The sequence below is a fragment of the Syngnathus floridae genome, chromosome 1, assembly GCF_059516105.1.
Source record: "Syngnathus floridae isolate MCC-2025c chromosome 1, RoL_Sflo_1.0, whole genome shotgun sequence".
In the NCBI taxonomy this organism is placed as follows: Eukaryota; Metazoa; Chordata; class Actinopteri; order Syngnathiformes; family Syngnathidae; genus Syngnathus; species Syngnathus floridae.
This window is the reverse complement of record NC_142413.1, coordinates 19,452,369-19,464,667: the sequence shown is the minus strand read 5'-3', so window position 1 is coordinate 19,464,667 and position 12,299 is coordinate 19,452,369. Positions and strand designations below refer to the sequence as shown.

General features: G+C 41.5%; 2 protein-coding genes across 5 annotated transcripts; one reads left to right on the top strand and one right to left on the bottom strand.

Annotated features, from left to right (window-relative positions):
* Positions 1-202: 202 nt before the first annotated feature.
* hmgxb3 (HMG box domain containing 3) lies at positions 203-11,862 on the bottom strand. Of its 4 annotated transcripts, none has more exons than XM_088383013.1 (21): positions 11,799-11,862; positions 10,092-10,262; positions 9,839-10,013; positions 8,733-9,215; positions 8,519-8,632; positions 8,273-8,407; positions 7,508-7,761; positions 7,324-7,415; positions 7,152-7,229; positions 6,921-6,994; positions 6,383-6,484; positions 6,156-6,296; positions 5,206-5,516; positions 4,956-5,083; positions 4,236-4,367; positions 3,966-4,150; positions 3,660-3,882; positions 3,209-3,345; positions 1,980-2,099; positions 1,652-1,861; positions 203-1,217 (listed from the first exon to the last, which is right to left on the bottom strand). In XM_088383013.1, exons 2-21 carry the CDS (start codon positions 10,247-10,249, stop codon positions 672-674), a joined length of 3,798 nt encoding a protein of 1,265 aa, XP_088239139.1. In that variant the 5' UTR covers positions 10,250-10,262; positions 11,799-11,862; the 3' UTR covers positions 203-671. The 4 variants fall into 4 exon arrangements, with proteins under 4 accessions (XP_088239139.1, XP_088239123.1, XP_088239131.1 ...); XM_088382997.1 differs by lacking the exon at positions 11,799-11,862 and adding an exon at positions 10,751-10,945; XM_088383005.1 differs by lacking the exon at positions 11,799-11,862 and adding an exon at positions 10,601-10,712.
* Positions 11,012-12,286, top strand: slc35a4 (solute carrier family 35 member A4). The gene is made up of 3 exons (XM_088383044.1): positions 11,012-11,248; positions 11,532-11,630; positions 12,095-12,286. The coding sequence occupies exons 1-3, from the start codon at positions 11,234-11,236 to the stop codon at positions 12,284-12,286; spliced, it is 306 nt and encodes a 101-aa protein (XP_088239170.1). The 5' UTR covers positions 11,012-11,233.
* The last annotated feature ends 13 nt before the right edge of the window (positions 12,287-12,299 follow it).

Sequence of the window (12,299 nt, the reverse complement as noted above, 5' to 3'; positions counted from 1 at the left end):
TATCAATAAGATTTATTTCGCCCCACCCAAAAAAATATATCAAAATATATATATATATATTTTTTTTTTTCAAGATCACTGATTTGCTTATTTCAATGTCAATCAAAGACAGATCTTCCAGTCATCATGCAGAAGCCATGCCTGTGGGACACCACTCTGCCTGTAGACCCCCAGAGAGAGGCTACGCTTTCAATGGGCAGGATAAAGCACACCATTTATTCAATGACGTGCAGTGGAACATCCAACTCGATGCTTCCCCATCAAGGCAGTAGACACTCAGCATCCGCCTATGTAAAAGCAACGTGTCTCTGCGAGCATGAATTAGAAGGAAGTAGAGTCAGTTACATGTGATATGTACGTAGCTGATTCTGAACAAAAGATGAAGCAATAGTAGAGCATATTTTGTCAAGAAATGTGCACACAGCAGTCCACCTTTTAGGGGAAGCTTCCCTTGCAGTCTCAGAGAAACCGCCACTGATATAAGTATATTAGAGATATTTAATAATATAATGGGTAGATTAGTTCAGTGCAGTTCACATGTTTACATATCTTTGTTTAATGAAACAAGACGTTGAAGTGATAAAGCCACAGAATTATTTTCATTCTTCTTGTAATCTTACTTATGACGTACTGTCTTATGTTTACGGATCAACGTTGCATTTTGATAGCATTCACTGAAGCACAACAACGTCATAGGCTGTCTCTTTAGGGCCTGGTTCGAGTTCCTCCGCCACCCCTGTTTGGTCTTCTCCGAGTAGTGTCCTTTCCAGGTTGACATTTGCCACTCCGAGCCTGTACAATGCATCCCGGATGACGACCTCTCCGGGCTGGCACGACTTCACGACTTGGCTGATCTGCTCGTTCACAATGTCTCTACTTGAGAGAAAATCCAGTAGTCGATTGTAGAGGTAGTAATGTGCCGGGTTGTTGAAAAGCACATGTTGTGTCCTCAAAGAGTTCACTGAACTTTGGTGACCTTGTTTTTCACCTTCCTCCTTCACAATTTGAGTCACAGTGCAAATGAGGTGCTCTAGGTCTTTGCACAAGGCCATTGAATGGTGTTCTGGAACAGCAGTCTTGTGGCCCAGAGTCAAGGCAGGAGGATGCACCAGCCAACAAGACGAAGATTTAGTGTGAGGGTGAATGTGCTGGTTGTCCCCGAACATAGAAAGATCGGCATTGTACGGCTTCTCCTGCAGCTCAGCGCATGACACGAACTGAGGAGGAGCAAAGAGCAAGAGTCTTAGACACAAACATGAAAATGTAACCACAGCTCAAGTCTGACGGCAACCCGAAGTGGTTCTTTAACTACAAAAGTGTAAAAAAAAGAAACATTAAATTACCACATGCCAGTTATATAACAGTAGTTGTTTGTGTTACATGTACATGTTTGCCTAATTGATCGGCACGAGAGGCACATTTTAAAAACAGACTTCATGACGTCATACAGTATGATGTCTTTCCATTCTATAGCACTGCAAACACCAACCACACACACAAAAACATTGTAACTTTATGACTGCTCTCGTAGTGACAATCACAACTAAGCATTATTATTATTTTTGCTGGAGTACCTAATGTTGTGTCCAGTACTGTATGACTGTTATCATGTTCAGCCTATTCAGGTGACTTGTTAATGATTTGCACCCACCTCCGGCTCATCAAAAGGCTCAGAAAAGCAACCTTGATTTCTGCCCCACATCTGGGCGGCCATTTCTGGGTACTGCATGTCCGTACAAAGAGCCACTTGTCGAGCGCAGTCTCCAACATAAACCGGGGGCCAGTAACGGGAAGACACCAGCAGATCTACGTGATCCCGGGCCGTCTCTCCTCTCACCAAGTACTTGGAACCGCACACGACCTGACGCACAAAATTGAGGCTGACGGTGACTCGTTGAACTGTTTGCGTCTTTCAAGGTAATAGATAATAAGGCGTCCAGTGTACGGCACACAGCCAACTCACTGTGATTTGCTTTTACCTTGTGGGGGCAGACCTTGGACAACTTGCCAGCAGTGAGCTGTTGAGGGGGCTGGGGGCCTGTGGGGAGGCCGCTATGAACAAGCGTGCACATGGAGGTCAGAGAAGTCAGCAGGTCTATCTAGGAGGGGGAGGGAGAGATGGGAGCATTTTATATCATGGCTGGCAAAAGGTGCATATTGTGCATAGATGGATACAACACTACTACACAAAAAATAAAACAATAAACAAAAATTTCAGCCTAAAATGCAGTACAACCTTTATATGTGAACTTAAAATATCTTTTGAATGCACATGTACAACCGTTCGGTTTTTTGGTTCTTTTTGCACAATTTGCTCTTCTCTAGAGGTTGAAGGGCAAAAATCACAACAGGTTTCAGGTTCAGGCTTCTGCTTACAGATTTCTCATCTGTGAGGAAGAATCCAATTCATCTTAGTAGGTCTGCTTAGTAACCATTCATTTCAATTACTTCACATTTGTCATTTGTTGACTTGCTGAAATACAGAACAACACCATGGTCATGGTTTCCTAAGATAAAAGTTTATTCATTTTTTTAAAGATCGGGTTCCTTTACATTGGAACTAATGCATTTAAACTTTCAGGGATTATTATCCCTACTGTACGCCAGAAGTCGAATATTTATGAATGAAGCCTGATTCAAGATGCTTGAGGGGGTATTTACATATAGTCACTCTGATGACAAGCGTGAATGTTTTATTTGCTTTTTCTCCTCTAGGAGCCAGAAAGCAGAAAGTTTCGCACTTCTGTATACCTACGCTTGCAAAAAGAGAAAATCCTCTCCACAGACTCAGCGGAAGGGAATGTTTGAAGCATTTTGCTTGAGGTCAGTCAGTCCACAATGGGCTATGGAAAAAGTGCAGTGGCTAACAGTACACTGCGCTTGATATGCAGATAGATATTTTACCGCGCTTTTTCGACCCACGTTTTTCTGCTTCTCAATCCTCTATGCGTTTTTTGCAACCGTTTGCAACAAAGTACGTTCATCGACAACTCAATACGAGGCGGAGAGCGTACTGATATTTCTAAATACGGGTGGATTCCATCTTTCAAGGGATTGTTGGCAACCCTATTTGCAAGAAACATTCAAAGTTCTTTTTCTGGTCCACTTCAGAGCGCTTCATAAAACCAAACCTATGCTTACTCGAATGTACAGTCTCAGTGGAGCATTGTAAGTAAGCACAGCTGATATAGATCTGTGGCACACCCACCTTACTTGAGCCTGGAGTGATGCTCAACCCACAGCGCTCCAAAATACTTCTCAGTTTGTCCTCACTGTAGTCTTTGACCTTGTCGAGGCTCAACTCGCCATCGTGAATGAGCCGGACCAAAACTGATGGCGCACCTCCTGAAACATAAAATAATACTCATATCATTTACTATCCATATTTTACACAAGGATTTAGTAATCATGTTACAAACATCCTAGAATGAACAAGTTTGGGCAGAGTGATCATCAATTAAGAATACCTTGTCACATAGAACAAGGTAGGCTCAGCTATGGTGCTTTAGTTTTATGGCCTAGAAATATTTCTCATACAAATACATTTAAGAATGATTGAGAGTACATGCAAAATGCATCAAAAGTACTAAATTCTCCACATTGAGTTTGGAGTGATTGATAGAAATACAGTAACAGATTACAATTACGGTAACGTGTACCTGGGGGCTGCTGTGTTTGTGATGTGACTTTGTCCTTTTCTGTGTTGATGACAGTGCTGCTCCTCATCAGCGGGGGGATGAAGGGTGCGATAATTGAGGCGTCCATCCGTGTGATGGGGATGTCTGCAAGGAAAGCGGCCTGCTCAATTGCCTCGGTCTCCATGGTCAGCCAAAAGTCATCCACGCGCACTTCGTCTGACACCGGAGGGTCCGGCCAGGTGAACTGCAGAGAACAAGCAGCATCGATGACCAACTTTGTGGCTGCAGAAATATCGTTTCATCACTAGCTTGTATTTTTGGTCTTACCTCCACATTTGTGAGCTCCAGCACATTGTTTGTGTGTCGCCTGGCAATCTCTACCATGGGAGCGACACCACAAACACCGCAGATCATATCGTTATAGTCTCGCACTGTAAGACTCTCGAAGGCCCAGTAGCCTATCAGGAGAAAATCTTGAATTTGGGACGTCTCCTCTGGACTCAGCGAATGGACTGATGAAAACACAAGAGGTGGTGTGCAGTTACAATATTTTGCACAAACAGCTACATATGTAGTTGCGATATTATTACATGTTACCGGGGTGGTTGGAGACATGATCAAATAAGGTCCCGACAGCCTGAGCAGGAGGCTGACCTGATCTGATTTTGCTTCTGATCTTTAATAAGAGATCAATGCTAACCAATAGTCTGTTCCCAATGTTGAACAAACCTGAAATAACACATTCATAAGAAAAGATTGTAGTTATGCCGCATTAAATGCCTTTCATGGCTCTTTGCAGAAATGGTGGTATCTGAGAACACTGGTTCAAGTTTTAGCTTTGATGTATGAAGTCACAGACTATAACCACACAAAAAGTGTCCTATGCCCATTTTCAGAATTTAAAGCAAGTGAGGGAAAACAAGTTTCCAATGTCATGTTCTAGTCGTAATATTAAGGGGAAAAGAAATACAATTCAATTATTTGGGAGTTATGTATACACTGTAAACCAACCATCATTGTGATTTCTATGTCTTGTGCCACATGGAGACCATGGGTCAGTTTCAGAAATAGTGTGCTCATTTATAACACATATTGAGTCATGTGGCTCAGTATTAAAAACACTGTTATGAAGCTAGGCAGCATGGTTTTTGCTATTGGTACATCTGCCCCAAAGTTCCCAGTTGCTGGGTTTGAATCCTGGGTGCTCCTGTTTCCTCTAGTTCCTACTAGCAATTGTATCAGAATACATTTTTAAAGTGAACCTGCATGCAAGCCATGATACATGCTGAATGCACTGAGCACAACTTTTCTTTTTACCTGGATGCAGATCAGTGAAGCTGTGCAGAGCCAGACACTTGGCATTGAGACAGACTTTGAGTTGCAGAGATGCCGTCTGGATCAGCATCTCAGTAATCAGCCAGCAGTCCTCCTGCCCTGCTATTGTGCTTGGTTAAAACAATTATAGCATGTTGTTAGGGGTAGCAGACACGCACAACAATATAAAAACAGAAGAAGAAATTGGGAAGTGCTGTTAAATATGTCCACAATTTTGTTCCTGTCTTCTCACCTCTGATCTCCTTTGTAAAGGGGCTTTTTACAGAGCCCACATTGGGTGGCTGATGATTCATAGAACTGAGGCCACCCGGACTCCACCAGGGTCTCAGTCTCAAAAGTCCCTTCCTTGTTTTGCTCGCCCGCTTGGACTAAGACAATTTGAAGACTGTTAAGATCCTGGATAAGGGACAGTGTTTCTTGGAGCTCGACCTCGCTTTCTGGAATCTGCAGGGAATGGCGAATCAGCTGCAGGGTGGATTGCCGTTGGATGTCTTTCTGAACAGGACTCAAGGGCTGGCATGGATCGATCACTCGATTTAACCTCTAAATCAGACAATCACACAGATCGACGACACAAAATGAAAAAAAAACGACAACCGTGGCTAAACGTCCTGCTTGTCAAATAGGGTTAAAAGTTACAATCAACAACAAATACATTAACCTGTTTCGACGAAGAGGGAGCGTTGAAGATATAAATCAGTCGCTAGTTATCTGAAAAGCACTCGCGTTATCCTCATTCCACCTTTGATTTTTTTTTCTAAAGTATTGTAACAATCCTATTTTTAAAAAATCCAATGCTTTAAAAAAATACTCCACATAAAAATAAAAATAAATGCATTTGTAGACTGACAGCTGCCTCAACATGCAGTGAACTCCAACCATAATGACAAGACCATTTAGCCACCTAAAGAGTATGATAGGGTGCCAGGAATATCACACTTGGGAGTAAAATCAACAAAACAGTTAACAAAAAAAAGCCTTACACAAGGAGATAAGTCAAAGGGGGGAAAAATAAAACAAAAACCCAAAGTGACCCCCCCAATCGTCCTATCCACATACAAATACTGAAAATATGTCTTAACCATGATAGAGATTTTCCAAAAACTACATAAGAATCTTTGTTTTTGTGTGGTATGATCTCCACAACTATTTGTTTGAAACGTAGAAGGAGTCAGCTTTTACCTCGGTTGCCTTGGGCTTCCCCTTGGGTAGCTCACAGCCACATTTAGGGCACACTAAGGGTTTATGTCTGTTCTTATACATGTAGTCACACAACGCGTTCTTACAGCGACCTCTGCCTCTCAATGTTGACAGTCCTAGGTCCTTAAAAAAGAAAGAAGTGGAACTTACACGGGAGTAAGACAGGACATGCAATATTTGCACAAAACATTAAAATGATTTGCACTTACAAAGCTGTTGACTGACACGTGATTGAAGGGAACAATTGACACAATGGTCATGCCCTTATCAGATGAGGAAGAAACAGGCTGGTGGGTGGTGACAGGAGAAGTCTACAAATAAAATGAACAAATCGATTAAGAACACTGTCCTAATACATCCATCAATCTATTCTCAATGGTGCTTGTCCTTTATAAGGGTCGCAGGTGAGCCGGAGCCTATCTCAGCAGACTTTGGGTAAGGGACGGGTAAATAGAACAAACAATGGTTGCCAGCCAATGGTAGAGCAGATATAGATGAGACATAACTATTCACACTCGCATTCACACCTAGGGACAATTTAGAACCTTCGACAAATCTAAGATACATGTTTTTGCAATGAGGGAACAAGCTGGAGTAAATGCAGACAATCCATGCAAGCACAGGAAGAGGAAGAACATGCAAACTCGAACTAAGAAGGCCAGCGCAGCGATCAAACTGGAACCTAAAAACTGAAACAGATTTGATACAATCAACAAAAATTGTTAGCGTATGTTACTGTGTGCTGACCTGCACGGATTGGACTTGCTGGCCGAGTTGTTTTAAAGTACCAGCTTTGAGACCTGAGAATCTCTCTCTGGGTTCTGTGGTTAACAACAAAAATGTTATCCCATAATACACAAAAGAGTCCTTCATTTTTTTTTTTTTTTTTTGTCAATTTAACTTCTTCTTGTTAAGTATGGTTCAGGACTACATGACATGAAAAAGAGTCCATACAAACAAAACGGGAACATGACGTACCAGTTGGTGGTCTGTTGTTTTGTGCCGGAATTTTTCTGTTCACAGCTGGGACTGTGATGACTTGGAACAAAGCAGGCGCTGGCGAAACAAATATCAACGTCAGTGTAAAACAATGTGACTGGAGTCTTTACATGAAATCTAAATATCAATAATGTTTGTAGTTTCCATTCACCAGTTTTATAACAGGAAGGTAAGATGGGTCTTTTAGGCCTCCCCTGGACTTCGCACATGCTTTGACTTTTGAGTGCTTTTTTTTTCATGTGCCTATTCAAAGACAAGGATTGTGTCTAATTAAACCTATAAAACTGATTGAACTAAAATACAGCACAGAGAAGGCAATTTGTACAGTGACTCACTTTATTAGCGGCTGCATGGATGCACAGCGTGGTTTTTCCGGTGATGTGCTGCTGCCCTCTGCTGACTCAACACTTAGAGCTGAGTTGATCTTCCTTGTGCAGTTTTGCCCTTCTTTTTTGCTCTGAGTGGGTTTGGTTTTACCAGCACCAGCATCAGCATTCCCCTCCTTCGTAGTGTCTAGACAGCTTGGAGCAGACGTGGCTTCGGACACCACCATGGCAGCGGGTATGTTTTTTTGCTGGGTTTTCTTTGCCTGATGTAGAAATGCAGGCACAGAGTGAAAAAGTCAGACACTAATTTTAAAATACAATGAACTTGGAGCAGTCTTCAATTGAGGACTAAGAAAAAGCAGTAATTAGATTATTTATCATGATCAATATAGTATTCATTCTTCATCATGAAAGGACAGTGTGAATGATTCTGAGCATAACCTAAATGTGTATTACAGATCTTATTATTAGTTACTCTTATTACAGATCTACTCTGGTCCTGCAGGTGGTATAAACTGGCTCGCTTGTTGTCCCACCAAAGCCTGTCTGGACTGTAACTAAATCCCCTCAAAAAGTAACAAACTACAGGTTAAATCAGTAAAATATTTGCAACGGCACAATTATTCTTGTTCCTCTTGTCTTTAGACTGATCAAGCAAACATTTTACTTTTTGGTGCCGATATAAATCTAATAAATATGATTTTAAAACGAAAATGATTAGATTATGCTGATTATACAGGCCAAGAAATAAAATCCTAAAAAGGTATTACTCACAGCAGGTATCCATTTGCCGCCAAGGTGGATTCCACAGTCGGGGCATTTTGCTGGCTTGTGGCGGGTGACATACACAAATGAACACTGAGGATTGGGACACCTCCCACGACCTCTTCTGGTGTATGTTTTCACAGCCTAAAAAAACAGGTGGACAAATGCTATCTTAAATGCAATTAACTTAATTTATATTCTCTGATGAAACGAGAGCTGGCGCTGTCATGATGTTCAAAAAGTGTGAGCAATGACCATCTTGTATGGCGGCACTGCTACGGGATTTTGCTCTTCTCTGGCTGCCACAGGGACCATCATGACGGTGCCCAAAGAGCTGACCCCTGCCAAGGACTTGGTCTCGAGCAAGTTCTAAAATAACAGCAAAATGACATTAATTACCTGTAATTCAATTCAATCAGTAAAACACAGTATTGTCATTAAACATGGTTATTGGATGTGAAGTCAACACCTGGTTGGGTATGATGGCAACCATCTGTGTCGTTTCCCCTTGGGTTTGATGCATTGTCACCCCGCTGTTTACACCAGCAGCATCTCTTATCTCACATCTGTTCATTCCAACACAGTTTACTAGAGCATCCACAGGGCTGTGCGGGTAAGAAACATCTTTGGAAGCTGGAGACACAGTTGTGATTGATGAAGAAGAGGAGGAGGATGTGCTTCCTTGGATGGCAGTTGAAGATGCTGCCTCGCCAATGTCTTTTCCAAAGTTGACCAGAGAGCTTGAAGAAACATCCATCTCAGAGGCCAAGACAAGCGTTTGGGCCTCTTTCGACTCTTGGGACAAAGTGGGGAAGGACACGGTTCCATCAACTGGATTGGGACACTCTGCCAGAGAAGCTCCTGGCTGGGGATCATCGGTCAGGACAAGGTAACTAGCTCTCGGTAGGATCTTACGGAAGCCTGGAAAGTCATTGGATGGACTGGGAGACAACTGAAATAACAAAAACAATGAAATTCAGAAAACCTCTGTGAAAAAGCCACCATTGGTCATCAACTACAACTTTGTACACAACACAAACTTGAAACATTATTACAGTAAACTCTCTTGATGGGCCATTCTTTTGACTTCAAAGTAAGACACATTAGGTTAAGTCCAAATAAACGTTGAGCTCATATTTGGCAACCATTAGATTTGTTTTACATATGCAAATCTACTTCTACTTCTCTATGTATGTAATTATTTGACACTTGGTTATCCAAAATAGATATGCATGCCAATCGAAAAGCCACTTTAACCCAGTGGAAGATTTGTAACACAGTGGCAAGTATAAAGTGTGACAGCAGCCTGTTTCTCTTTCATTTTAATTCCTCAAACGTTTGAATCTACATGCCCAACTGTTAAATGTTTCAGTATTTTTCCACAACTTGCTGTTTTCTCACAAGGAGCAGAATGGCTGGATATGTGCATTCAAACGCTAGAGAAGGTCAAATTAAGTTCACTTACAGGTTTATAGTTCATTTTAGCATCATCCTGAAATTTCACCCTAGAGCAAATTGGTCAACAAATGTATCTGAGTCGGGTAGCTGCCCTAAAACATTTTTTTAGTCATTTACTGTATCTGTGCCATCCTTCTCCGAGTTGGCCTTCTCCAGATAGTAGCGTTTCTCTGCGACGCTTAGCCTTTTCCAGCTTTCGCTGATTCGCTTGTTGATTTCTGATTGTGGCTGATTGGGCCTCTCCTGTTGCATAATCTGATGAACATCGAAGTAGTAGAGCAAGTAGGCAGATCTGTAAGATTAAATTTTGTGAAGCATGGAAGCAGAATCCCAATTTGTGAGGGTGCAAACATTTTGAAGTGTGCATTACCTGGGCTTTTTTTGTTTCACATCGCCATCTTCTTGACTTTTGCGCTTACGCTTCTTGGGGGAAATTACATCAAGCTGGTTGCCACCTCTCTCAATCTCCTCTTTCAGCTTCACCTCCTCTTTTAGCTTTGCAACCTCATAAAGGTCCATCTTCTCCATGATGGCCTTGGACCTAAGTACCATTTGGATCATACATAGTATGTTAAAAACTAAATACGATGAAATTTACTCAAGTAAACATGTATTTTATAACTACATATAATTTGATTAAGGTTGACTTTTGTTGTCCCTTGATTTTGATTCTAACTTGTTTGTTATTTTTTATTTTAAAATTATCACCCACGGCTAGAAGAAAAAAACTGTTCAACATAATAATAATAATAATAATAATAAAAGGTTAACTCTTCATTAGTTGTGTTATGCTAGAATTCTGAAATCGGGACAAATATGGATGAGAATAAAAAGAAACACCAACGATCAGTGCATACAAGTGAGACATAAAGAACGCACCGAAGCGATGGCTACAAGAGTACTAATGGGGCGTTGACAAGTTAAAAACACTGGCACGTGTATGTTTTAAAGCAGCGTTAATAGCCAAACTGTATACTGCCAGCTATTCACGGCGTGGTCCAATGAAATGGCTTCTTGTTGAAGTCTTACCTCGTGTGGACCTAGCGCTTCACGATGCTTTGAAAATGATGGAAAAACAATCGGACATCATACAAGCACAGGATATTAGTGCTACGTGGTAAATGTTATACGTAAAGTGCGGAATTTGCGAGAGGAATATGTCTGCAAAATTAGCTTCCTTTAACCTCTACCGAACAAAAACATGGCGTTTTTGCTGTATCGGTTATAAACCAATCACAGGCGTTCATATGGAAACATTGGCCAATCATGTCTGACGTTTTTGACACGTGAAGGTAACACTTTTCCGGTATTGATAACACGCCTCTGCCGAATACGAAACACACTGACAAGTTAAATAAAAAAAAGTGTAGATATAGTATGTTGATAGCAGCGCGTTGGAGATATTACATCAAATTCCATCCTTATTTACCTAGAAGTCACTTTTAGACCTAACTAATCGCAAAGAAGGGTGTAGGTTAGTTAATCAAGCACTGATCAACTCGATGGGCAAAAATGGCGGATGACAAGGTGAGGAAAGCGTTCCGACTTTTAATGCATTAATTCTTAATACCGAGTTAGTCCGTAGTTATGACAAGAAATGGGAAATCGAAAATGGGTTTCGTTGAAGTATGTCAAGCTCTCATCGAATTTATGGTCGCACCAGTTTGCCAATAAACAGAGATGTTTAACTTTAATAATGGAAATCATAAATGACATGTATTACATTGCATCGCTGTTTGCATGAATGAAAACCAAGAATTAGGATGGTATTTCTGACCGGTGGAAACATGAACCACTTGTCTATTTTTAGGATCCCCTGAAACAGTTGAAAGACTTGACACAGCTCAAAAATCAATTGGAGGAAATCCAGAAGAGAGTGGAGAACGAAATCTCTGTAGGAATTCCTCAGGTACTTGAGCGGTTGCTGTCACGTGATTAAAGCCGAACACAAATCCCCCCCCACCCCCCCCCCCCCCCCCCCCAACCTCAAAGTTGCCCACTTAGATTGTGTTAGTGATTAGAAACCAACATTAACACTGTTAAAGCTAATCTTTTATCGTACTGCAGCTCTGCCTACCTTCTGGTTTTGACGTAATGTATGCTTCAACCGCTACTTGAATGTGGCTCAGCCAGCCAAGCTGCCAGGTCATTGGCGGGGAAACCCGTTATGCTATAAGGTTATGATAACAAAAAGTAACGCAAGCTAAATTGAGAAGAAAATTTTCAACAACGAAATCAATGAAAACTAGTAACTACTAAACTAACAATATGTGAACATTTTTGTCAGTATGAACATGCAGAAGTATCAACACTCCTGTGGTTAGTGAAATTTCAGAGTTTGATTTTCAGTTTAATGTCATCTTCACCTTGCAGGGTGGCTCGCTGTCGGGATCTCCGTTCCTGAAGGGCTTGCTGGCTGGTTATGTAGTGGCTAAGCTGCGCTCTTCCGCCATCTTTGGGGTGCTGCTGGGGACAGTTACTGGCATCTACGCAGCACAGAACTATCAAGTGCCTAACATTGAAAGGACCGTCAAAGACTTTCTCAACAACTTGAAAAAAAAGTAATTTGGGCAGGCCG

Coding starts and splice junctions, on each gene's coding strand:
- hmgxb3 (XM_088383013.1), bottom strand. CDS start 10,249: ATGGAGAAGATGGACCTTTATGAGGTTGCAAAGCTAAAAGAGGAGGTG. Junction 4,151..4,235: donor TCATGTCTCCAACCACCCCG/GTAACATGTAAT, acceptor TGTTTTCATCAG/TCCATTCGCTGAGTCCAGAG. Junction 1,218..1,651: donor AGCCTTTTGATGAGCCGGAG/GTGGGTGCAAAT, acceptor GCTCCTCCTCAG/TTCGTGTCATGCGCTGAGCT.
- slc35a4 (XM_088383044.1), top strand. Junction 11,631..12,094: donor TCTCTGTAGGAATTCCTCAG/GTACTTGAGCGG, acceptor TTCACCTTGCAG/GGTGGCTCGCTGTCGGGATC.